This window comes from Ziziphus jujuba, chromosome 5 (genome assembly GCF_031755915.1).
Source record: "Ziziphus jujuba cultivar Dongzao chromosome 5, ASM3175591v1".
NCBI lineage: Eukaryota > Viridiplantae > Streptophyta > Magnoliopsida > Rosales > Rhamnaceae > Ziziphus > Ziziphus jujuba.
The window spans coordinates 6,065,916-6,090,321 of record NC_083383.1 but is presented as its reverse complement, the minus strand read 5'-3'; the positions used below and the strand labels follow the sequence as shown (position 1 = coordinate 6,090,321).

The 24,406-nt window shown below is 34.8% G+C and overlaps 4 protein-coding genes across 17 annotated transcripts; 3 read left to right on the top strand and 1 right to left on the bottom strand.

Annotated features, from left to right (window-relative positions):
* The first annotated feature begins 1,628 nt into the window (after nucleotides 1-1,628).
* Nucleotides 1,629-4,757, top strand: LOC107420040 (protein indeterminate-domain 12). 3 transcript variants are annotated; one of them, XM_016028898.4, is made up of 4 exons: nucleotides 1,629-1,945; nucleotides 2,079-2,571; nucleotides 2,706-3,105; nucleotides 3,623-4,757. In XM_016028898.4, exons 2-4 carry the CDS (start codon nucleotides 2,325-2,327, stop codon nucleotides 4,467-4,469), a joined length of 1,494 nt encoding a protein of 497 aa, XP_015884384.1. In that variant the 5' UTR covers nucleotides 1,629-1,945; nucleotides 2,079-2,324; the 3' UTR covers nucleotides 4,470-4,757. The 3 variants fall into 3 exon arrangements, with proteins under 3 accessions (XP_015884384.1, XP_015884383.1, XP_048331903.1); XM_016028897.4 differs by having other exon boundaries at nucleotides 1,629-1,950; XM_048475946.2 differs by lacking the exon at nucleotides 1,629-1,945 and having other exon boundaries at nucleotides 2,060-2,571.
* A 7,660-nt stretch (nucleotides 4,758-12,417) lies between these two features.
* Nucleotides 12,418-17,325, top strand: LOC107420126 (ATP-dependent zinc metalloprotease FTSH 4, mitochondrial). Of its 3 annotated transcripts, none has more exons than XM_060817509.1 (7): nucleotides 12,418-12,793; nucleotides 13,695-13,958; nucleotides 14,664-14,900; nucleotides 15,001-15,125; nucleotides 15,350-15,826; nucleotides 16,091-17,027; nucleotides 17,116-17,325. In XM_060817509.1, the coding sequence occupies exons 1-6, from the start codon at nucleotides 12,433-12,435 to the stop codon at nucleotides 17,015-17,017; spliced, it is 2,391 nt and encodes a 796-aa protein (XP_060673492.1). In that variant the 5' UTR covers nucleotides 12,418-12,432; the 3' UTR covers nucleotides 17,018-17,027; nucleotides 17,116-17,325. The 3 variants fall into 3 exon arrangements, with proteins under 3 accessions (XP_060673492.1, XP_060673491.1, XP_015884496.3); XM_016029010.4 differs by adding an exon at nucleotides 13,495-13,573 and having other exon boundaries at nucleotides 12,626-12,793; nucleotides 16,091-17,325; XM_060817508.1 differs by having other exon boundaries at nucleotides 16,091-17,325.
* Nucleotides 17,326-17,766: 441 nt separating this feature from the next.
* LOC107420128 (uncharacterized) lies at nucleotides 17,767-20,950 on the top strand. 6 transcript variants are annotated; one of them, XM_060817511.1, is made up of 7 exons: nucleotides 17,767-18,159; nucleotides 18,553-18,682; nucleotides 19,227-19,309; nucleotides 19,439-19,560; nucleotides 19,790-19,954; nucleotides 20,158-20,299; nucleotides 20,476-20,950. In XM_060817511.1, the coding sequence occupies exons 3-7, from the start codon at nucleotides 19,239-19,241 to the stop codon at nucleotides 20,699-20,701; spliced, it is 726 nt and encodes a 241-aa protein (XP_060673494.1). In that variant the 5' UTR covers nucleotides 17,767-18,159; nucleotides 18,553-18,682; nucleotides 19,227-19,238; the 3' UTR covers nucleotides 20,702-20,950. The 6 variants fall into 6 exon arrangements, with proteins under 6 accessions (XP_060673494.1, XP_060673496.1, XP_048332167.2 ...); XM_048476210.2 differs by having other exon boundaries at nucleotides 17,773-18,159; nucleotides 18,550-18,668; XM_016029014.4 differs by having other exon boundaries at nucleotides 17,777-18,159; nucleotides 18,550-18,668; nucleotides 19,790-19,894; nucleotides 20,206-20,299.
* Nucleotides 20,951-21,149: 199 nt separating this feature from the next.
* On the bottom strand, nucleotides 21,150-24,041 carry LOC107420041 (UDP-sulfoquinovose synthase, chloroplastic). Of its 5 annotated transcripts, none has more exons than XM_025074822.3 (3): nucleotides 23,859-24,041; nucleotides 22,102-23,294; nucleotides 21,150-21,622 (listed from the first exon to the last, which is right to left on the bottom strand). In XM_025074822.3, the coding sequence occupies exons 2-3, from the start codon at nucleotides 23,149-23,151 to the stop codon at nucleotides 21,221-21,223; spliced, it is 1,452 nt and encodes a 483-aa protein (XP_024930590.3). In that variant the 5' UTR covers nucleotides 23,152-23,294; nucleotides 23,859-24,041; the 3' UTR covers nucleotides 21,150-21,220. The 5 variants fall into 5 exon arrangements, with proteins under 5 accessions (XP_024930590.3, XP_024930591.3, XP_060673493.1 ...); XM_025074823.3 differs by having other exon boundaries at nucleotides 22,102-23,288; XM_060817510.1 differs by having other exon boundaries at nucleotides 22,102-23,278.
* Nucleotides 24,042-24,406: the final 365 nt, after the last annotated feature.

Genomic DNA, 24,406 nt, shown 5'->3' with positions numbered 1-24,406 from the left:
CAATTGATATAAAAATCCAATCCAAACCGTTAAAAATAAATTGGATTGGGCAGATTAAACGGGTTGGATTGTATTTTGCCCACCCCTACTCCCAACAAAAAAATAATCTCGTGAAGCTTCGGTTGAAAGCACTGCAATCCTATTTAGACCGAATGATATAATAAAAAATAATAATAATAATAAAATGGTGTACACAATGAGCTGGAAGCGACTCCACTGGAAACCCAAAAAAATAATAATAACAATAAAAATTCTTGAAAAAAATATTAAAAAGGACCAAGTAAAGCTGAAAATGACAAAGGAAAGCGATATAATTAATCAAACAATGAATCCCTAGGCATAGTGAAAGGAATCACAGAACTATTGAGAAGCTACTTTAAATATATGTAGGGTATAAACATTTAATTAAAAAATGTTTTTTTTTTAAATAAAAAATGATATAGTCAATAAATAACCTTGTGGAAACTATTATGAGTGCATACACATGGTTACCCAAATATAACTATGCACGGAGTGAGTTAGTATGGTAAAACTGTAACCAAAGGTTGAAAAATCTCAATCTAATATATTCTTTATCGTAGATATTTCGAATTAATAGCCCTCAATTACCCTTTTTTTTTTTTTTTCCTTCCTCAGAAAAAAAAAAAAAAAACTGGGACTGCGATACAGATGAAGATCAAAATGAAACATGCATTCTGTTGTCGAGAAAAAATTTACGTATAAATAGAGATCCGATATAGAGGACAGCTGTATTAAGAAAATAGAAATTTAACCTTAGACTATATGTTTATTCAATACTAATCTTATGTTATGCATACATGGGCAACAGAGTTTAATATTGGCCGGTTATCACCTTACCACAAAAATTGATAATATATTTTTCTTTATTTTTTCTTAACTTTATTATTTTTGTTCCTTTTTGTAATTTTCTGAGTAAAGCGATTTTCAACTTAAACTCGTTGCCAGATTTCGTAAGCTTTTCATACCCCTCTGTCTCTCTCATTAGACATGTGCAACAAAAAAGGTGAGTGTAATGATGACAGATTGGACATTGTAGAGACTGATATATACATATATATATATATATGTTTGTATTTCTTTTTACTGCCTTGTGATCTCGGCAACCAATTATATTAATTATATCAGTAATTAATCAACCTGTATTTATATATATGGTAATAAAAAGAATGAAAGGAACAGCTTTCACAATAAGCATTTCTGTTAATTATTTCACCGAATGATCCAATCATGCTCTTGTTCATGTAACAGAGAAAAACCAAAGAATAATTTTTCTTTTTTCTCTGATCTACCCTCCATGACGTTAAAGTAAAAGCCCACATACTCAATTCGTTATCATCTCCTTATCATCGTTCCTGAGATCTCTTCGGTACGTGTGAAAATATATAAATATGTATAAAGTTACCTTTTACTCTCTTTTTGTAATTACTTGGTTTGCTTTATTTCTTCCTTTTTTTTGTGCAGGAAAGGTGGTGTGTTTTTTAGAGAGATTGAAACAGTGTATATATATAGATTTAGTTGATATATATATATATATGTATATATATAATAAAGATAGCAAATCCAATTATTTAATTAAATGAAAAGATCATGAGGGACTTTGAAACAAAACAAAGGAAAAGACAGAAAGTGCACGTCAGAACAAGGCTGTTGGCTTGGGCTGTGGCGTAGGATGGATGGTGAGCTTAAAAGAAATCTTTCCTCATCCACATTTCTCTCTCTCTCTCCCTCTCTCTTCCTCATCTCTCTCTCTCTCTCTCTCGCTCTCGCTCTTCTTCTTTTAGCTACCACACTCGCACGCCCACATTTGTAAATTTTTCAGAACTATTAGTTTTTTATCCTACTTGTTGTTGAATTTCTTGCTGTTTGTAACCGGAAAAGCAAAGGGTTGTTGAAACATTAAGGAGCAGATTAGTTTAGCCGAAAGGTTAGGTACCAATTAATCCTTCTTCTTTTTTTTTTTTTTTTTTAATTTTTGTTTTTTTTTTGCCAAATTTATATGTTCTTCTTTCTTATTGTACTTCTAATCGGTTAATTTCAGTTTTGTTTTTCTTTTCCAGATTGAAAATTTTCTTTACTTCGATTCTGAAGTGTTGGAACTTCGAGCTAGCTAGAATTCAAATTAAGGAGTAAAAGGGAAAGAGAAAAATACTATTCTAGGATATAAATGAGAAATTATAAGATAATTGTAGCTTTGTTGCATGCAGTGTGACAGATGTTTGTAAATTAGGGTTTTGCACTCAGATCTAGCTCAGACATGTACATGTCACAGAGATGGAATAGCTAGTTTGATCTTACTAATACACATGAACACTCATAATCTTCCGCATCATCATCCACAAAGAGAAGAGATGATGATGATGAAGGGTTTGATGGTTGAACATGACAACATGTCCAATTTGACATCCGCATCTGCTGAAATTAGTGCTTCTTCCAGTATTAGAAATGAAGCAGCCGGTGGTTCTAACCTTAATTACAATCAATACTCCTCTGCATCAACCAATCAATTACCGCCACCACCGAAAAGAAAGAGAAATCTTCCTGGCAATCCAGGTCTCTCAAATCGATACCCTTAATTTAATTGGCCTTCATATTTGTTGAATTAATTCAGTGTTTTTCATCTTCTATATCAATTATTACTAATAAAATTTAATTTTAGTCTGTGTTTGTTTTTGAAAATTAACTAGACCCAGATGCTGAGGTAATAGCCTTGTCTCCAACAACACTATTGGCGACGAATAGGTTTATATGTGAGATCTGTAACAAAGGGTTTCAGAGAGATCAGAATCTTCAGCTTCATAGAAGAGGGCATAATTTGCCATGGAAGCTAAAGCAAAGGACAAACAAAGAGGTGATCAGGAAGAAGGTGTATGTGTGCCCGGAGTCTACGTGTGTTCACCATGATCCATCAAGAGCTCTTGGAGACCTCACAGGGATCAAGAAACACTTTTGTAGAAAACACGGTGAGAAGAAATGGAAGTGTGAAAAATGCTCGAAAATCTATGCGGTTAAATCGGATTGGAAAGCTCATTCCAAGATCTGTGGCACACGAGAATACAGATGTGACTGCGGCACTATTTTCTCTAGGTAAAATTCATTAATTAAACTTATATAATAATTTGATCAAGAATTAAACTTATATTAATTAGTACGTTTTTAATAAAATTTTCATGAAAGAGAAAAAGAAAAAGAATATATTCCCGGGACTTGGCAGACAAAGATTGATACGTATATATATATATACATACACAGTTTCCTTTTTCCTCAGCTATCATGTCCCCATATGGTAACAATGCAAAAGGGAAAGAAAATAAATAAATATATATATATATATATATGATGAAAAGCCTTTTGAACTTGTAAATGGTAGCATAAAGTGCTTATTCTAAGAACCTTTAATGGTTTGTGCATCTGCTATATATGCCTTCTGTCCTCAAGAAAAGAAAAATACAAAAAGCAAAACATGTGAGAGTGAGAAAGTTGGATGACACATACAAATCACTGTTTATGCCTGCATATTTCAGTGGTATGCGCTTTTGTTTGTTTGTGGTTGTTTGTTTTTTATTTTTTAAACGTTTATTATTCTGTATTATTAAACACGCAGGAGGGACAGTTTCATCACTCACAGAGCCTTCTGTGATGCATTAGCACAGGAGGAGAGTGGTAGAGGAATCACACCCATTATTAACCACCACCCTCTTCTTATTTCCTCACAACCCAGACTCCCTATCCATGGCCTCCAAGCATCATCATCATCATTGCCAGTGAAAAGGGAACAAGAATTTGTACCATGGCTGACTCCTAATCTATCCTTACCTCCTCCTCCGCTATTATTCTCTTCTTCTTCTTCTTCTACTTCTTCATTGGAGCGTTCTTTCATACACCATCAGAACCCTAACCCTAGTTCTACTACTAGACTAGTCCCACCAATAGCCACTGCTACGGCTTCCCCTCACACATCCGCCACTGCATTGCTGCAGAGAGCAACAAAAATGGGGGCTGCCACAATGAGCAAAGCTTCAACATTTCTTCCACCCCATCAACCTGCTGCTGCCATATCTGGAATCATGGAGGAGGGTTGGTTTGGGAATATTAAAGCTGCTCCTAATCCTAATTCTCCTTCTCTTCTCCATGATATGATGAGCTCTCTGTCTTCTGAAGCTGGGCTTGCAGCACCTGCCTCATCATATTCATATGGAGACGCGTCCAATACTGCAGGGAGCTTTGTGGAAATTCCTCCCAGTAACACAGCCTCAGAAACCCAGCTACAGACTAGCATTGGAGTCGGTGGTGGTGATGGTGGCAATGAGGGATTGACGAGAGATTTTTTGGGGCTAAGAGCATTCCCTCAAAGAGATTTTTTTGATATGGTTGGGCTTCATCATATCAATAATTCTTCTTCCGCCTATGGAGAGCCGCAGAATCATAACCAATCACAGTGGCACGGTTAGTAATTAGCAAATGGCTGTGCGTGTCCGAATTTCTTTTTCTAGCTAGGCCTTGAATCTAACATATATATATATATATATAAGTTGGGAAAGAGGATTTAATCACTATGCCAGGCCTTGAATCTAAAACCTGTGTTGATTATTGAATGATCCTTGATAACTCTATCCCAAATCATTATTTGAAACCTACCATTTGCAAGGCTTATTGAGGCATTGTAATTTTGGTTATGGAATTATTAATATATAGCAGCGCTCTAATTATCTGAGCTATGAATTTGCTTTTTCTCTTAATCAGATGGTTTTCTTTTTAATTAGCGTAATATTTGGTTTATTAGTTCTAGTTTATGAAATTAAATATCGATAGATCACGAAACCACGAAACACAATAAACATAAAGTATTCCATTTCTTTTTATTTTCTTTGCCAGATGTGGTGGTTTTGGGCCTTATTAATTATTATTATTACCGTAATATAGTAAGTAAAACTTCGTTGCTGTTAATTCACTTTTAACTCGTCTATGTCGTCTTCATTCTTTTTTTTTTTTTTTTTTTTGCCTAGTTTTATTCGTAGGAAAAAGTAGTATTACAATATTGTTTTTAACTTGGAAATAACTTTTCGTTTTTGTCTCCTCGTGAAAATCACCTAACTTTTAGTTGCACTCCAGAATTATGTTTATCCACGATATCTAACATTTAATCAAGTCACAATATAATTTTTGACTGACCATATATTATACTGAACTATAAAAATGTATATACATGACCATTTCTACATGTTTGAAAGATATATATACATATTATATAGTAAGATGGGTTTATTAATAAAATGAATCACCATTTCTAATTCTTTGTCCTGCAAGAGAAAAAAAAAAAAAAAAAAGGTGTGGATTCAATTCATAGCATAGTAACCTTTATATTTGTGAATCCTATTAGTCTCATAGATGATCAAAAAGGGTAAGAGCTTCTTTTTGTTCTATAATATTATATTATCAGTAGAAAATTTTGTAATAATAATATGTTTGACCCATAAAGGCGGTAATATGGTATTTACTGTTTAGTGATGTGGTGGGGGCGCGTGGCCATAAATAATGACTTGCTTGGATGCATGCTGCAGAGAAAGATTCGATACGTTGAAACGCAAGAGTTTGGAATTTTATTTTATTTTATTTTTCTTTTTCTTTGATTGTTACACACAGTTTGACATTGAATTTGAAAAATGGAAATCAACGACACTATGTTTGTATATATATATATATATATATATCTATATGACATCTTGTTAGCCTTGAAAGCTGTGCGTCTGCGTTCACGAGCGGTTGATATAAACGAATGTACTGCATGCCAGTGCTAATCATGTCCTTTTATGCTCCCTTGCTACGTCATCTTTCTCTTTTTGCTCTTTGCGGATGCTCCTTCTCTGGTAAATTAATCTTATCTCACCAATTTCCACCACCAAAAAATACACCTGTATACGACACCGTTGGTACGTCGTATAAAACAGTTGATACAATTGAGCCAATTGCAGTATTCCTATGTCGTAAATAATCGTAACCCAGATACGATGATCAAATACGATGGATATTCCACGTGGCACCACTGTATTTGTCAAGATTTGATATGATCGGCTTCAATCTGAACCATCATATCCGATGTCTGACAGGGAATCCATGTGGACATGATGATAATGTGGCTCTATAGCATTAATACGATGAAGCAAGGATGACTCGTGGTTTGTGTATCTTTTTCTTTTTAGCTACAATACGTGTATTAACATCAAAAACCCAGCCAAAGCTTACACAAAGCTTAGAAGGGAAGAGGTGGTTGAAAAACCACGCTCCTGGGAAACAAAGGTCAAAAAAACATTAGGAAGAAGAGTGCCATCTATCAGGCCTGAGACATTGTTCCTAATGCGTCAAAAACAAACAAAGTGAGCAAGCATATTGTACTTTCTTGGGATCCAGTTCAAAATAATCTCAGAAAAGCTGTTCTTCAGATTAGAAATATTTTGAAGGACACCCTCCACCTGCCAGTGCAACTCCTGAAAATCATGGGAGTGCAAACTAAGAACGATTTGACGAGCGTCAGATTCACACCAGATATGCTTCCATCCTTCCTCTCTAGCTTTACTCAAACCTTGCAGAATGCCAAACGCTTTTGCAAGCTCAAGGTTTTCCGAAAGAAAGGGGATCGCCTAGATTTTCAGAACTTCACCCTTAAAGGAACGGGCAACCACTCCAATCATGCTCCCACCATTTTTAATTGCCGCATCAGTATTAATACGAATGAAGTGCGAAGGAACGTTATGCCGAACAAACTTGGGGTGCAAGAAACTCGAAACAGGTGAGTCGAAACTAGCAAGAGATGTTTTAGCTTCGTTATATCTATGGTGCAGCAGATCCATGGTAGTCTCTAATGAGAAACACCTGTTATCAAACAAGGAGCTATTTCGAGTCTTCCACAGTTGGTCCAAGATCAAGGTTCCAAAGATAAAAAAATTCTTCACGTCACTAGGAAGAACCGGAAGCATTGAGTTAGGATCGGAGAGAAGGTCCAATTTCGCTTCAAAGGACAGGTCAATAAACTACTCCCATCTGATGCTCCAGGGCATAGCAAACCAGACAGCTCGAGCTACCTGACAATGGAAAAACAAGTGATTTTCTGATTCGAGGCAGTTACACCCGTGAACACACATAGCCATGTCCACTCTAATATTCCGAGAGAGCAGATTGGATGCGGTTGCTAGCCCATGATTAGCCAGTTTCCACAGAAAGAATTTAATTTGTTCATGGACTTTAGAAGCCCAAAGGCGTTTCCACCAAGGCGAATCAACATCGTCTTTCCAGGATCCTAATTCAAAAGCCGATTTAACCGAAAACAAACCCGTTCTGGTTCCCACCCACACTAGTTTATCATCCAAATTTCTATTAGTAGTTGGAATCCTGGAGATGTTGGTCGCTGTGTTGCTGTCAAAGATCAGTTGAAGCTTCCTCACATTCCATTCTCCGTTTGGAAGCCATAAGGACTCAACAATTCCACAATCAATAACTCCCTCTGTTGAAGGACTCGGCTTAAAACTTGGGTCATAAGGAACCCAAGGGTCTTCCCAGATACTTGTACGATCCCTCTTTCCAACTCGGTAACAAAGACCATTTTCAATAAGCTTTCTAGAGAGCAAGATGCTGTTCCAAGTCCAAGATATATTCTTCTCTCTGTTACAACTCATGAAGGAGCTCCCAGCATAGTATTTTGACCGCAGAGCCTGAGTCCACATTCTTCCTGAATCCGTAGCGAAAAACCAACCTAATTTGCTAAGAAGGGCCAGGTTCATGTCCTTCAAACTCCTCATCCCCAACCCTCCAGCGTTTTTTGTCCGGCACAATTTGGCCCAGGCGATAGGTGCAAATTGTCTACCAAACCGACTCCAATTCCAAATGAAACTACTCAATTTGCTCTCTATAGTCTTACACCAGCTCTCCGAAAGTTTGACCGCCGACATTGCATAATTGGGCATGGCACAGATGACCGACTATGTAAGGGTAGCCTTACCAGCTCGGGAAAGAAGTTTAGATTTCGAGCCTTGAAGCGTGGCTTCTATTTTCTCTTTCAACTCCTCGAAAGCTTTGGATCGATGAAGACCTAAGAACAAAGGGATGCCTAGGCATGTGGAATCTTTCGGGAGTTCACTGAGGCCACAAAGTTTCTTAATACCTGTCTTAGTCTTGCTTGATGTATTCTTTGAAAAAAAAATAGCCAAACTTTGAGTAGTTGATTCGTTGCCCCGTCCAGCGACAAAATTGATTAAGGCATTGGAAAACCTCATGGGCTTCTTCAAGGTTGGCTCTGCAAAAAAGAAGCAGGTCATCTGCAAACAACAAATGTGATATAGCGCCAGTGCGACCAAGCTTAATGCCCTGTATTTTTCCGTTGGCTTACGACGAGCCAGCGCATTGTATCGAATATTTAACATGATGTGCCTGCCCGATGTGGCCCCTTGTGTTTTTTTTTAATTAAATTATTCGGATATATATTCCACTATATATATATATATATATATTCCACTTTAATGAAAATGCTTAAAAATAATAATTAATATTAAAATAAAATAAAAAGTAATTCTATTCAATTAATAGCAATACAATAGCAATATAGTATATTGTAACCGAGCATAATTAGGGGTGGGTAAAATTCAAATTGTAAGTTGTAACTTTAAATTAAACATTTACTTTTATTGTTTTCCATCACCAGTCCATCATCATCACCATAATATATATATATTTTTTATATCCCCATCATATATATATATATATATCTGCATATATTGTATCCAATTGTTACTTATATATATATATATAAATGTTTAAATATAATTTATTGCTAATTTTATTGTTTTGATCTTTGTAGAGCTTACAGAATCAACTAAAATTAGTGAATCTGTCAATTTTGATTGACTTATGATTTACCAAAGTTTTAAGGTTAAAAAAAAAAAGGAATTATGCATTGATTTTTGAGTGAATGAATTTTGACGAATGTATTATTTTACATTATTTGTTCTAACAATTTTAATTTGATTTTATAGGAGTGAGATAATGACATTAATGTTTGCTATTTAATAAGTGTATGATGTGTATCATTTGCTACATTTTCTTCTTTATTTTCCATTGTAGACTATGTTGTATTATTCTAATTGTATTTTATGTTTGGATAATTATAATTTATTATTTATATTTTATATTTGAAATTTTTTTATTTGTATTATATATTTATAAATTAGTAAGTTTCAAACCGATCAACCAATCCAAACCAAACCGATCATAAATGGTTTGATTTGGTTTGGTTTGGATTGTAAATTAGAAAAACCGATATGTATGGATTGGATTGTATTTCGATCCAAAACCGAACCAACCCAATCCATATTCACCCCTAACCACAACATCTAATTTTCAAATTAATTTAATTGAGAATCATTAATTAATATGTTATAAAGTTAAATAATTGATTAACTAATTAAATTAATTACAAATCATTAATTAATAAGTTATAAAACTAATTAAGTGATTAACCAATTAAATTAATTACGAACCATTGGCTGATATGTTAAAAAACTAATTAACTAATTGACTAATTAAATTAATTTAAATGAAGCCGATTAACTAATTGAATTAATTTAAATAACATACTTTTGGAAATATAGAATGAACCATATCAATTTGTTATCCAGTGTATCTCTCCATCTTTTAAAAAGTATTGAAGTTCAATTCTCCAACATAGCATCTCTGTTATCCAATGCCACACTTTTTGGATCCACAAAAACATACTCAAAACTTTTGTATTTTTGAATTATATTTTCATATAAGATTATAAAATTAAAAAAAAAAATTAACGAATCTAAAATAAAATAAAAATTAAAAATTAACGAACATATAAATATTTGAAATATGCATTTTTTTTTTCATTCTTCAAACTAAAAGAAAAAAAAAAAAGAATTGAAACCTTTAAATTTAAACGAAAAAAAAATGAAAAAAGGATATTAAAAATTAAAATTTCTGCATATCAAAAGTATGGGTACGTTGAAATAAAGATACAATTTATTTGAAATTAATTGCATGAATCATTCCTAAAAAAAATCCTTATGTGGTAGTTCATATATTTTATAGTTTCTTATCGGATCAATTTCCAATTCTTGGTTTTTCATATTCTTGGGTAATATTAAAGTAAAAATTTAATTAAACATTATTTTACTTATCTCATCTCATGTACAATGAAACGCAATCAACTTAATTTGGTCCATAAAGCAAAATGTGTAGGTAGACACCACACAAAATTATCAATATTCTTATTTATGTTAATAGATTGAGTCCATAATGAATAAACCTGTTAAGATTTAATACATTAATGAGTTATAAACGGGTTCAAATGACATAATCTATTTCACTTATTAAAAAGGGTGTTTTAATAATTTCTTTATATGTTAAGAAAAAATGCTATATTTATTAAAATAAATTTACGAAATTTAAGAAAGTTATCAGTGAAAAAATATTATTTATTCAGTACTTTTATGTTAGTGTTATAACATTTTCAATAATTATGTTTTTAGTTTTTTAAATTTTTTATCATTGATTTATCACAATAAATGAATATTTGCTACAATTTTTTTTGTCCAAATTCAAAAAATTGTAAATTTGATTAATATATGTATTAAATATGCTTATTATTAAATTTATTTATTTATAAATTTCAAATTTTGATTATATTTTTTTCAATAAAATTGATTGATAATGGATAATATGTTATTTTAATGAATGAGTTTTGTGTTTCAATATTTCCACCCATTTATTTAATAGTTTGAATTTAAATTGATAAAATTTAACATAAACATAATATAAAATGAACACGATACGAGTCAAACACATTTAAATACAAGCTATTGCAAGGTTGATCTTAAATTATTAATGTTTATTCCGGTTATTTAATTTCCATTATGTATATATATATATATATATATTAAAAACTATGTTACAGGTTTTGATGTTGCTTTGGTTTGGTTCCTTTATTTATCAACTCATTACTTAGTCAATCTAGCTATTTCAATTTTAATATCTTATAAAAAAAATAAAAATAAAAATGTTTTGCAAGTTGAAGTCAACTACATTAAAGTTTATTATTATTATTTTATTGTTAGCACTATTTGTCATGGAAATACTAAATTATCCCTGTTTTGTATCAGAAGACCAAACAAAAACTATAAACTTTGAACATTATACAAAAACTATAAACCTTGAACATTATCATTTCTTTTATATAACCAACAAATTTCAACTTGAATCCCTTCCAATACAGTAACAACCAATAGAGAAACTTGTAGTTGGTAAAGGTTGGAACCATAAACTATGTTTTCTTTTTTGAATCCCTTTCAAATGGAACCTTAAACTATGATTTTTTTTTTTTTTTGGGTTGTGAATCCATTTCAAATGGAAGTTTTAACTCTTACTGTATAAAAGTAGTCATCATTTATCATCTCGTTTTACGTCTTCAAATAAAACAATTAGTCAACCAAATGTAAATATTATGTAACATTTGTATACCAACAAGAATAAAACCTTCATCATATGCATTTCACGTGTACCAACTATATGAAATGCATAAACCTAATGAGAATGCAATATTTTGTAAGTAATTTTTTTTAGAGATGTGATATATTTTATAAGTCTGAATTTCATAGATTTATACGTGAAAAAAAAAATATTTTATATTGGATATTTATGAATAAGTACCGTATTCTCATAAACTATAACCTTCTTATGGTATTTAGGCTATAATACATTTTTTTCTCTCAAAATGAGTTTGCCCTACGGCAACAGCACCATCTGCTAAAATTTATCCATTTTTAATACATTTTAAGTTAATACATTTTGCCTCATGCAACCTGGGTTTTTGATGCATATAAATATTTTTGTTGGAACGTTAATGTATCACTAATTGAATGGTTAGAGCGTCCCATTGTTTGATAAAAGGATTATAAATACCTGATTGCAAATTATTTTATATATATATATATATATTGAGAAAGTAATTTAGTAGGTGGACGAAAGATACTTGTAAGATTATTAAATGCCAAAGTTCAAAATCTAGAGGTGGGAGTGACAGCAAAGGGATTTTCAGAATTTATTTGGTTTAATTATATTTTATTTTTTATCATTCAACAAAAAAAAAAAAAAGGTTTTATTTATTTATTTTTTATTATTATTCTTATTTTGTGTATTAGAAACATTTCAAAATATTATACCGAAAATATACGCAAATTGCAAATGCATGATAGGAAATTTTTTTTATTTAAAAAAAAAGGGTGTGGGGCACTAAGTTCGGCGTCGGCTCATGTCAAGCTAGAAAAGTAATATTTGGACGGCGGCTTGGCGGAAGGAAAGCCCGAACATCGACTTACATAAGAGGGCAATACCGACATTTCAGGAATGCCATTAATACAAAATGAATGCCCCGAGGCCCGAGAGCACATCAAGCACACCGAGCCCATAGCAGCGGATATACGATGCACGCTTAGACCGTGTTTGATTGGTCAGATATTTTCCTCGCCACTTGCCCCTCTCTCTCTTTCTCTGTTACTGATATCCTCTCTCCGCCACCTAGTTTTTCCTTCTCACTTTCTTCCCCGCCAAACGGACGGCCATTTGGACCACCACTCTAATACCCAGAAAAGCTTATTCGTGAGAGAGAGAGAGAGAGAGGGAGAGAGCGAAGCCGGACTCGGGGATAGCAAGCTACGCCTTTTAGGTGTCCAAATAAGATATGGCTTTGAGACGCCTGATCACAGAGGTATGCCACATCCTTACAACGACTAAATTGTTTTTTAATGTTCGTGCAGTATTTTGGTTCTCTCTTTCTCTCCCTCTTGGTCTATTATCGATCAGTAGTTTACTGGATGGTTAATTCATTTTTTATTTTATTGATTTCGAGAACCCTAATTTAAAAGTCTCAATCTTTAAGTTCTTTAATGGGTTATTTCTTTCTTTTGTTGGTCCTTGTTGCTGAATGTTTTTGGTTTTTGAGTTTATTATCATCATCATTATCATCATTTTGGAGAATTACTGTTTATGATTGTGAAAATTAAATGTAAGTTTCCGTGATAGTTTTCAATTTTGGTATTGAAAGAATGACCTTTTAGCAGAATACGAGAATTTTGCGTTGTTCAATTTCCAGATTTGCTATTTTCGTTCGCTTTGAGTCCTCTGAAATTATAGCAAAGTTGATTCAAAAGCCGAGTTTTATTGAGAAAGTTGCTTTATTATTATTATGATTATTATTATTTATGTTGAATTGGATGGCTTATCATCTGATGTTTTTTGGGTATGGTTGGAGCATGAAATATGAAATACACGGCCATCCTTACGATTACAGCACCAAGAAATATAGTCTCTTACTTGAGCAACATGAATGCATGCATTCCTGTAGGATTCTTACGCAATACTAGCTTATTTAGAACTTTTTTGATAAACTTGCTGTTCTCATTGTAACAGGTTTCACGTCATCAATCACAGTATAAAAGTCTGTTTTCTAGAACTTATATTAATGCCCATAAGTGTGGAGGTGCTGCAGGTGTGCATATATAAGGCATTTAAGCCAATTTCTTTTGTCCAAATTAGGCTATTTTACGCTCAACCTCTCTGCATTTTTCACATATATTAAAAAGCAATTTTCTGTTTACCTTTTTTTGCAGGGAACAGGGTCTTAACTGTACAAGAGAGGTTTCAGTCAAGCTATGTAGGCAATTTTGCTCGCAGGGTGCGTGATGCAGAAGAAGCCATCGAAGTTGCCCATCTGAAAGAACTTCACCATCGTAATGACCCAGAATCTGTGATAAGATTATTTGAAAGTCAACCATCATTACATTCCAGCCCTTCAGCACTATCTGAATATGTAAAAGCACTAGTCAAAGTTGACAGGTTGGATGAGAGTGAATTACTCAAAACGCTACAAAGAGGTGGGTATTGGCATGGTTTCCAATTTCATTTTGGTAAAATTATGTTGCTACGCCTTCTCTGGCTACAGTATTTTAAAATTTTAGTATGGCTGTCTGCTAATTTTATGAATTTGGGGGTGATAAGAGACATCTTCACTATTAAGTTTCTTGTCTTGGATAAAAGCTATGTTCTTCTGGCTTTTGATTTGGAGAGGCTGACTGTAAAGAAACAAATCTTACTTGGATATAATTTACCGGTCTTAATTCAATTCTACAGAATAGTTTTTGGCTAAAAAGGATGGTCTTTTGTATTTTTAATAATGTCTAAATTGATACTCTTTGTTGACGATATGACCTACACACAGCATGAAAGTTGAATAAGATTTTAGACTTTCATTATGTGGGAATAGCAGATTAATGGGCTATATGTTGCATACATAAGGTTCCTGAACCTGCATAATCTATAAGGTTTTGCTAGAGCCTAGATCCTAATTTTGAATGTAAAAGACGATTGGAAGCAATGTAAATTTTTATTTTATCCTCCCATAAACCATGTTATACTTGATGAAATTTGAGTTCATCCTCTTCAAAGAATACTCAAATGTAGTTAACTAACTCATTATCAATCCTGCATTATTCAAAGAGATGCCAGTTTTTCTTTCTTCTTTGTTTAAAGGAATTCTTATACTTTTTCTCAATTAGCTAAATGTATTTGCAAATTTGCAGGTATTTCTAGGTCAGCAAGGGAGGAAGAAAGCATGGGTGGCCTCTCGGCTCTCAGGAATGTTGGGAAACCTACAAAAGATGGTCTTCTGGGAACTGCTACTGCACCTATCCATATGGTGGCTGCAGAAGGAGGGCATTTCAAAGAGCAACTGTGGCGTACAATTCGCACTATTGCCCTTGCTTTTCTCCTCATTTCGGGTGTGGGAGCATTGATTGAGGATAGGGGAATAAGTAAAGGTATTAGTATTTCTGATACTTCGGGTGCTCCTATGATTTAATTATTTATTCCCGAGTTAACGAAAAATTTATTCTTTTATTTGCTGTTTATATTCTTCAGGCTTGGGTCTGAATGAAGAGGTGCAACCTAGCATGGAATCAAACACAAAGTTTAATGATGTAAAAGGCGTTGATGAGGCGAAAGCAGAGTTAGAAGAAATTGTTCACTATCTTCGAGATCCTAAGGTACATGGATTTGCCATTATCTTTCCACTTCAAAATTACATTGCGTTTCCTCAATGGTTATTTGTTTATACCTTTCATAGATTATCTATGGTTTCTTGGATTCCTTTCCTTCTGGGCTCTTCTATTTTGTGTGTGTGTGTTTTTTGGGAAGGATATCTATCCATTTTTTATCATACTAAAAAGCTGTTATTTTCTGACTGAATCTGATATTCCCCATGTTGCAGCGCTTTACTCGTTTGGGTGGTAAGCTTCCAAAAGGTGTTTTGCTTGTTGGCCCACCTGGCACCGGAAAAACAATGCTTGCGAGAGCTATTGCTGGAGAAGCAGGAGTACCGTTCTTTTCGTGCAGTGGCAGTGAGTTTGAAGAGATGTTTGTTGGTGTTGGGGCCAGGAGGGTGAGGGATCTTTTTTCTGCTGCAAAAAAGCGGTCACCTTGTATAATATTCATTGATGAGATCGATGCTATAGGTGGTAGCCGCAACCCTAAGGATCAGCAGTATATGAAAATGACTCTGAATCAATTACTTGTAGAACTGGATGGTTTCAAGCAAAATGAAGGAATAATTGTGATTGCTGCAACTAATTTCCCTGAGTCGCTAGACAAGGCATTGGTGAGACCTGGACGGTTTGATCGCCATATTGTTGTTCCCAATCCAGATGTTGAAGGACGGAGGCAGATTATGGAATCCCACATGTCAAAGGTGATCTTTTTTTACAGCAGCAGGAAGTTTAAGGCCATGTTTGCTTTTTCAATTATTGATTAAGTTTTTGGCTGGTGTTGGCAGTTGCCACGTTACATGCTCCACATTTTCATCTTCATAGTCTGAGCTGTGTGCACAAATTACCACGTGATTCTTTCATTTCATGCTGCTTAAGTTAGTGGCTGATTTTCTTATGATATTTGCCCACCTTATTGTGCTAAACTAGAACGTAATTCTAAAACTAGTGAAATGTCAATGTTACAGGTTCTCAAGGCAGATGATGTGGATCTAATGATCATTGCTAGAGGAACTCCAGGGTTCTCAGGTGCAGATCTTGCAAACTTGGTTAATATAGCTGCTTTGAAGGCAGCAATGGATGGTGCCAAAGCAGTGACTATGGCTGATCTGGAGTTTGCCAAGGACAAGATTATGATGGGAAGTGAAAGAAAGTCAGCTGTCATATCTGATGAGTCGAGAAGGCTAACAGCTTTCCATGAGGGTGGTCATGCTCTTGTAGCTATCCATACAGATGGTGCTCTTCCAGTTCACAAAGCAACAATAGTTCCCAGAGGAATGTCTCTTGGCATGGTTGCTCAGTTGCCTGACAAGGATGAGACAAGTATCTCCCGTAAACAGATGCTTGCAAGACTTGATATTTGCATGGGTGGGAGGGTTGCTGAAGAGCTCATATTTGGAGAAAATGAAGTTACTTCAGGTGCATCTGATGATCTCAAGCAAGCTACTTCTCTTGCAAGAGCAATGGTTACCAAGTATGGCATGAGCAAAGAAGTTGGGCTTGCAGCCCATAATTACGATGACAATGGAAAGAGCATGAGCACCGAAACTAGGCTCCTTATCGAAAAAGAAGTGAAGCGCATCTTGGAAAGGGCTTACGAAAATGCAAAAACCATCCTCACTACCCACAGCAAGGAGCTTCATGCCCTTGCTAATGCTTTGCTGGAGCATGAAACACTTACTGGAAGTCAGATCAAGTCTCTGCTTGCCCAAGTTAACTCTCAGCAACATCAGCAACAGCAGCATATAGTAGCAGCTCAAAGTAGCTCCCAATCCAATCGAGTGCCTCCTTCAACACCGAATCCCGCTGCATCTGCTGCTGCAGCAGCTGCAGCAGCCGCCGCAGCTGCAACTGCTGCGGCTAAGACTAAAGGCATTGCTCCTGTGGGTTCCTAGCACAGAAGAGGTTGGTCTGCCCCCTTTCTAGGTAGCTACTTCTTATGGGATTCAATGTGCATACTAGTAATTTACCGGCCTCTATATCGGTGCTGCAGTTTGTTTGCTGGCCAGTGAGGTGTCATTAAATTATGGATAGTGAGATTGACTGGAAGCTGTAGAAGGGTTGATTGGTCGTCAATGTAGCGGTTCTAATCAAAAGTCCATTGGGAAAACATATATTGCCCCTCATATTCTTACTTTTTTTTGTCCTCTAATTTTGTTACCTGTATGTTTAGGGAAGAAAAAAAAAAAAAAAAAACACAAAATGGACACTTAAGAATTTGCTTGCGTTAAATTAGTGGTCGAAGATTCTTGAATATTCAAATTCCCCTGGGGTCTTTTCTTCGGCTTTCTCCCAATATGTTCGGTTCAACTATTCTTACTTGCAATGCAATATTTGATTATTTCCATCCCGCTTACATATTTTAGCGAGTGATAATGAATCGAATTACAAGACTATTGATTCCAACAAAGGACACCCAAAAAAAAAAAAAAAAAAAAGAAAAATCCTTAAAAAGAGAAACGCTCAAGTTATATTATTTTATTTTATATTTGTTTGGAAGAAGTTGAATATTATGTCATAAAGTAAGAGTTTTTTTTCTTTTTTCAGAAAAACATAATGTTGATTGAAGCGTCAATTTTAATAAAAAATAAGAGTCGATAATATTTTTTGGTTCAGATAAAAGTTTGAATCAAGAACCTTTAACTTTTGCAAAGTCGCCACTATAAATTTTCTGAACAAACGAGTAGAAGAGAAGAAATTTCGTAGTCTTATGACTTTTTTTCTCCGGAGTATCTGACCCACCCTCGTGCGCTGTTTATATTTATTTTTTATCATTATATTGTGTCGGCTATTCCACCGCCATAAGAGCTTGATAGATGTCCACGCAGCTGAACCTGAGCTGGGCAAAATTGGAAAAACACATCCTCCTGTCTGATCTGAGTTCATCCCCTGTAACTCGTAAACATCAAGAAGGAGAAGGTTCTAGTCCTACACGTTCTTCACTTGGCGCCATAAGACACAAAGATTTCCCTTTTTCCCAAAGGCCAAAGCGAGCCCATGGCTGTAACCCAGAAAGACCAAGTCCATCCACCGCCTGGTGAGCCTTATTCTCTTCCCATTCTCCAAAACGACGATTACGGAGAGTACCCATTTCGTAGAAAATTACTTCCCAAATAAATTCTTGGTCTTTGGGGTCTTCAAACAAAACCAAGAATAGAAACTGATCTCTTTTTCGTTGTTGAACCACTTAGGTTTTCACATCGTTGCGTTTAACTGAGTTATTTCATTGTTGGTGTCATTGTTGGCTCAATGATCAATTTTAATTACGAAAACCAATGCTTGAAATTTTGTTATTGTTTCTTTGATAAATGGAATGTATTTTTCGACCTGTATGAAGTATAATTTTATGGCTGCATATAATCTAGCCATCTAATACGAATTAGACTTTTTTTTTTCTTTTCATATTTTTTCATTTGTTCATATGCAGTAGCTCGACAGCGGAGGGTTATAATAGAAAACAACCACGGGGAGAGGCTTGTGGGGATATTACATGAAACTGGCTCAAAAGAGCTCGTTATATTGTGTCATGGCTTACAATCCACAAAGGTGTTAAGAGTTTTGTATGTTATAATTAAACTATCCGAGTTTACAAATGTATTATCTATAGGAATGTTCATTCTTCCTTACCGTTAATATTAGGAGATTTTAACATTTGATGAGATTTAATTGGATATGCTGGTTTTTAGATTACAATTCCAACTTCAGCTTTTTTGCCCTGGTATTGGAAAACTATTTGCCTCGTCTTGCTGGGACGCACTCTTTCACTTGAGAGACTTTGTCGTTTGCTCTTCCTTCGAATTTGACATTTTGTTGCTGGTGTTGGTCTATTTGTTTGATCGTTGTTTCATACTAGCAAAGAAAATAATGTTTTGTAATTGTTTAACATTTTTTAATTACTTTTTAACTTGAACTCTGCTAAGTTACTGTTGTGCATTCTTGTTAATTACCATATTAATAAAATGTAAGAACTTTGTTTTAGTTACCTTTTATTCCAATTGGGTGTAAGCATGTATATCTGTCTTGTTTCATGTTTGTGCGAGGCCATGATTCTTCTGTTGAAAATGCGATGTAAATCTTACAGTGAGTTGGTTTTTCTATCTCTAGGAACGCATTCCTATGGTGAACCTTGCTTCTGCTTTAGAAAAACAAGGAATCAGTGCCTTCCGCTTTGACTTTGCTGGAAATGGGTAAGCTACCAAAATGTATAATAGAAGCATGCAAATTGTCTTGAAACGCATCTATATATACACATCCTTGGTTCAAAAAAATATGAATTATTTAATCAATATTAGTAAGGAACATGCTATACTTTCCAGGGAAAGTGAAGGTTCATTTCGGTATGGTAACTATCGTAGAGAAGCAGATGATCTACATTCTGTAATTCAACACTTTCTTGGGGAGAATCTTTCAATAACTGCCATTGTTGGGCATAGTAAAGGTCTGTCTAAAGTTTCTGCTCATTGAACTGAATAAAAAACAGGATAAAGTGACATGTGAAAGTAAATTTGATCATAACAAAACATATGGAGTTTGTTGTCATTTCAGTCTGACTACTTTTTTAGGCCAATGTCAAGTGTCTGTGGATTTTCTTTTTGTTGTTGGAGTTTATTGATTGTGATACTATTGTTACACTTTCTCTTCAAATTTTCTGTTTTTGGAACTTGCAGGGGGAAATGTAGTGGTTTTGTATGCTGCAAAATATAATAATATTTCTGCAGTTGTGAACATTTCTGGTCGTTTTGATCTGATAAGAGGCATTGAAGGTCGCCTAGGTAAAGATTTTTTACAAAGAATCAAACAAGATGGATATATCGATGTAAAGAATAAAAGAGGTAAGCTACCAAATGTAGCCGGTTCAATTTCCCAACTTTGATTTTGGAAATTTTATTATATACAAACAGGCTTGGTATCTATGTTGTCATGATATATGGCAAATTTTATGTTGACCATATTAAGAGTCTTGTCTAGCAAGAATTCTTATGTTCCTTTTATAATATAAATACATTTGTCCTTGATGAATCTGGATTATATTCAGTTTATACGTACCAGTCACCTGTTGACTGTTCCCGCTGCATCTTAATAGGGAAGTTTGAGTATCGTGTAAGTGAAGAAAGTTTGATGGACCGCTTAACAACTGATACTCGTGCAGCCTGCCTATCAATTCATGAGAACTGCAGGTCAGTGATGCAATTGACTGTTTTCTTCCCTAAGGATTGTGGTGTTGCATAGTCATCTCCACTTTGTTTCGTCCATCTATGCAAGTGAATCTTCTAGACATGTGGTGCACCCAGTCTATTAAGTTGCTCTTTCTTAACATGTTTGTATTCATGTTTCGAAATGGTGTTAATTACAGGGTTTTGACAGTTCATGGATCAATGGATAAAATTGTACCAGTTGACGATGCTTATGAGTTTGACAAGTTCATACCTAATCATAAACTATGCATTGTAGAAGGAGCTGATCATGAATATACCTCTCATCAAGATGAGTTGGCTTCAATTGTGTTGGGCTTCATTAAGAATGACCATTTTCATCAGAGTGGAAATAGTGAAGACAGTTCCGTTCCTTCCCGATTGTGACTGTCATCCTTACAGTAATATTTGTAGAAATTAGTACATACGGAAACATCATCATACTGTATGCAGCTAAGGCACCTATGATACATTCAAGTCAAAAGTTTCTACAAATTTCAGGGAAAATTTTTGTAATTAATTTCGTGAGAGTTAAATTCTTCTGGTGAATCCCAATTTTCGGTTGCTACACATTGACTGATGAGAAAAAAAGATATTTACATTCTCATAATCAGCAATTATTTTATTTTATTGTCATTTATTATTATTATTATTATTATTATTATTATTATTATTATCTGGGAAAGATACAGAGGTGGAAAAGCTCTCGAGGAAAATCTTGCTGAAGAATTGAAGAAGAACCGTTCTCAGGATTGCAGCTGAGCAATCTCCAAGCACATTTTATTTGATACTAATAAATAAAAAGGATCAGAAATCTACCAACCACAGAAAGAGATGCAACAATGAGTTCAACTTCCTTGTATATATATATATATATATAAAGAGCCTACATACAAATCATGTATACTAGGCAGCAACAGTCCTGGTCTTAACACCAATTTTTCTCCAGGAAACACTGGGCATTATCTGCTTTATGTCAACGCGATCCTTGAACTGAATAGCAAAGTTAAGCAAAGAATCAAGAAGAGAATCTGAAAGAAGGTGTGGTTTAAGCCCTAACTCAATTAGTTTAGTGTGTTTGGCATTGTAGTAGTGCTCCTCTGCCTCCACTCTTGGGTTTGGCACAGACATGGTTTGGACATCAATCCCAACCTTCTCTCCCGCTTTGGTAACAAGGGCCGCAAGTTCATTTACAGAGAACTGCTCGGTAAATTGATTGAAGACACGAAACTCACCAGGGTTTGCTGGGTTTGCAATGGCAAGCTCCACGCACTGAACTGTATCTCGTATGTCAAGATATCCCCGAGTCTGTAGATATTTTTACTTATAAATATTTAGTAAAGCACACTTATCATTAAAAAAAGTTCATAAGAAAAGCTGAAAAATTGGGATAGCATGGCAGATGTTATGCGTATGATGAGGAACTAATATCACCCCACTATATCTTAAATTAGAACCTGTATATCAAATAGAACATCAGAATCCAGAAACTTTCAAACTATTCATGGCAATTGATGGAGGATAAACAGAAAAGCTCACCGCTTGGTGTGTTAGAGATAGCATGTGTTAGAGATAGCATGATGACGTTTCACTCCATCAAAACAGAAAAAAATAACATTTTCCATTTCCATTTCTACTGCAAAAGCTCCAATGATAGTAGACTAGCGGGGAGTTGATGCCTCGTTGCAATTTCACATACACATGTAGTTTTAAGTGTATATAATCAAGTAAAGGTACCATCAAGAATATATAGGGTGTGTATGCACATTTCAAGTGAGGTTGTTTACCTGGCCTCCTTTTCCATACACAGTAAGTGGATGACCAACAGCAGCCTGAACACAGAACCGATTCAATGCCGTTCCAAATATTCCATCATAATCAAACCTGTTATAGAGCTCTTCATGCATCTCAGTTTCATCAGTTCTCACTCCATAGACGACTCCTTGATTTAGGTCAGTGGCTCTAATCCCCCAAGCCTTGCAAGTGAAGGCTATATTATTTGAATCATGAACCTTGCTCAAATGGTAGAAAGAGCTTGCTTGCTTTGGGTAAGGCAAAGTATCTGTTCTTCCATTATGAGTAATTGAAATATATCCCTCCTCAATGTCAATATTTGGAGTCCCATATTCTCCCATTGTCCCAAGCTTCACGAGATGACAGTCTTCACTAAATTCTTTTATAGCAAAGAGCACATTTAGTGTTCCAATCACATTGTTGTTCTGAGTAAATACGGCCCTTGACCTATCAATCATGGAGAAAGGGGCAGACCGCTGTTCCCCAAAATGAACAACAGCATTAGGCTCAAATGACTTGAAAGTTTCTGATAAGAACTCAAAGTCACAAACATCACCAATATAGAGTTCAATAGTTTTTCCAGTGAGTGACTTCCAACAGCGGATACGGTTGTGGATGGAGGTGATTGGAGTAAGAGAGTCGAGACCAAGCTGGTGGTCGAAGAGACGACGGACAAGGCTATCAACAATGGCAACCTCATAACCTTTGTTAGATAGGTGGAGGGCTGTGGCCCAGCCACAGTATCCATCACCACCAATGACCAGTACTCGTTTTGGTTTGGAGTGTTCACTTGAGCTCTGCCGAAAGTTTGTGTCAGGTTCATTTGAGGCTTGCCAGCTTGTAGGTAGAGTGGTTGCATGCGTGGTATAATTCCTTTTTGACCTCTCACTATTTGAAACAAGCATTCTAAATCGAGATTTGGAAGTTTGAAGACTTAACGAGGAGGTTCGAAAAGCTACTAAGTCGCAGCTCAATGGTTTGGAGTTAAGTTTACAGCCCGAAGCAACTTTAAGAGGGCATGAAGTTGAAAGCAAATGCGCCATCTCAAATTTGTTTCCTTACAGCAATACACGTGTGTACCTGCAAAGAACTTATCCAAAGGATGAAACCATTGAGCTTTAATATCTTGGAAACTCTACAGCAGATGTGAAAAGCATTCAATTTCATCTTCTGCAGCAAACTAAAACTACAAAATTAAAAGGGAAGAGATGATTTTGCAACGATAAAAGACCATCATCTATAGCAAACTAAAACAAACAGCAACGCCATGTTATTGACAACAAATACAATAATCAATAAGCCCGCATTGACCCAAAAATCTTGGAATTAACAGAACGAGAGCTTGAAAAATGAAAATGCCACAAAACCATATAGTAGGTAAATCAGAGTCGTAGACAAAAACCAATTAAGTGAACCTCCAGTCATAATAATTAAGGGGTTAAAAACATATCTCTGTATGGGAAATAAAAACAAAAATCTATACCGCAAATCAAATTTTGAATAGATAATATCCTATATAGCTTCCATATTAATAGGACAGAACACGTAAATGTTTCTGTCCAAGTACACAGGAAAAAAAAAAAAAAAGACTTAAATTTTCAAATACCCAGTTCATTTCAAACACCTTGAAGATTCAATCTTGTTATAAAAGAGATGACATAACGAAGAAAGGTTGAAGTCCAGCGAAAACCCCAAAAAAAAAAAAAAAAGAATGAAAATAACAATAAATATCAGAAGGAGAAAGCCTTACCTTTATCTGCAAGAGGGTGAGTGGAGGTTTCACCAAATGTCGATATGGGCGGGGCTTACAATCTAATAACACACAAGGAGAAGATAGTTTCAAAGTGAAAGCGTGAAGTGGGAGGTTTTGGGGGGGTTGTGGGATCGAAATACATAGCTAGAAAGGTATATCCGTTTCTATTTTACATATGTATATTATTAATAGTAACCATTCATTAAATAAAAATTAGACAAATAACCCATATTTGGACATTTATTTTGGTGAACTCATAATTACATAAAAACGATGACGTTTTAATCACCGCCTCCTTCGCTTTTAAAGTAAATACATGGGCTTGTATTTTGACGTACCTAGTCCTAGAGTTCAAATGCTTTCATTTGGGCTAACTTGAAGCCCGTTAATGGGTATCCATAAATATCAGAGTCCAGGTAATTAAATCAAAAATAATTATGGTGCTCAGTCCCACCTATATATTCTCTAATACAGGTGAGGTGAGAATATGAACTCTGATTGTATTAATTTTTTTTTCAACAATAAAAAATTAAAAAATCCATACA

What these genes read in the sequence shown, in the direction of transcription:
- LOC107420040 (XM_016028898.4), top strand. Translation starts at nt 2,325, where the DNA reads ATGAACACTCATAATCTTCCGCATCATCATCCACAAAGAGAAGAGATG. An exon ending in AAATCTTCCTGGCAATCCAG is followed by an intron (nt 2,572 to 2,705) that starts GTCTCTCAAATC and finishes AAAATTAACTAG; the next exon opens with ACCCAGATGCTGAGGTAATA. An exon ending in TGCGGCACTATTTTCTCTAG is followed by an intron (nt 3,106 to 3,622) that starts GTAAAATTCATT and finishes TTAAACACGCAG; the next exon opens with GAGGGACAGTTTCATCACTC.
- LOC107420126 (XM_060817509.1), top strand. Translation starts at nt 12,433, where the DNA reads ATGCCATTAATACAAAATGAATGCCCCGAGGCCCGAGAGCACATCAAG. An exon ending in ACTCAAAACGCTACAAAGAG is followed by an intron (nt 13,959 to 14,663) that starts GTGGGTATTGGC and finishes GCAAATTTGCAG; the next exon opens with GTATTTCTAGGTCAGCAAGG. An exon ending in TGGAATCCCACATGTCAAAG is followed by an intron (nt 15,827 to 16,090) that starts GTGATCTTTTTT and finishes TCAATGTTACAG; the next exon opens with GTTCTCAAGGCAGATGATGT.
- LOC107420128 (XM_048476210.2), top strand. Translation starts at nt 18,120, where the DNA reads ATGGCTGTAACCCAGAAAGACCAAGTCCATCCACCGCCTG. An exon ending in CCAAGTCCATCCACCGCCTG is followed by an intron (nt 18,160 to 18,549) that starts GTGAGCCTTATT and finishes GTTCATATGCAG; the next exon opens with TAGCTCGACAGCGGAGGGTT. An exon ending in ATGGCTTACAATCCACAAAG is followed by an intron (nt 18,669 to 19,226) that starts GTGTTAAGAGTT and finishes TTCTATCTCTAG; the next exon opens with GAACGCATTCCTATGGTGAA.
- LOC107420041 (XM_025074822.3), bottom strand. Translation starts at nt 23,151, where the DNA reads ATGGCGCATTTGCTTTCAACTTCATGCCCTCTTAAAGTTGCTTCGGGC. An exon ending in TGTATGGAAAAGGAGGCCAG is followed by an intron (nt 21,623 to 22,101) that starts GTAAACAACCTC and finishes AAATATCTACAG; the next exon opens with ACTCGGGGATATCTTGACAT.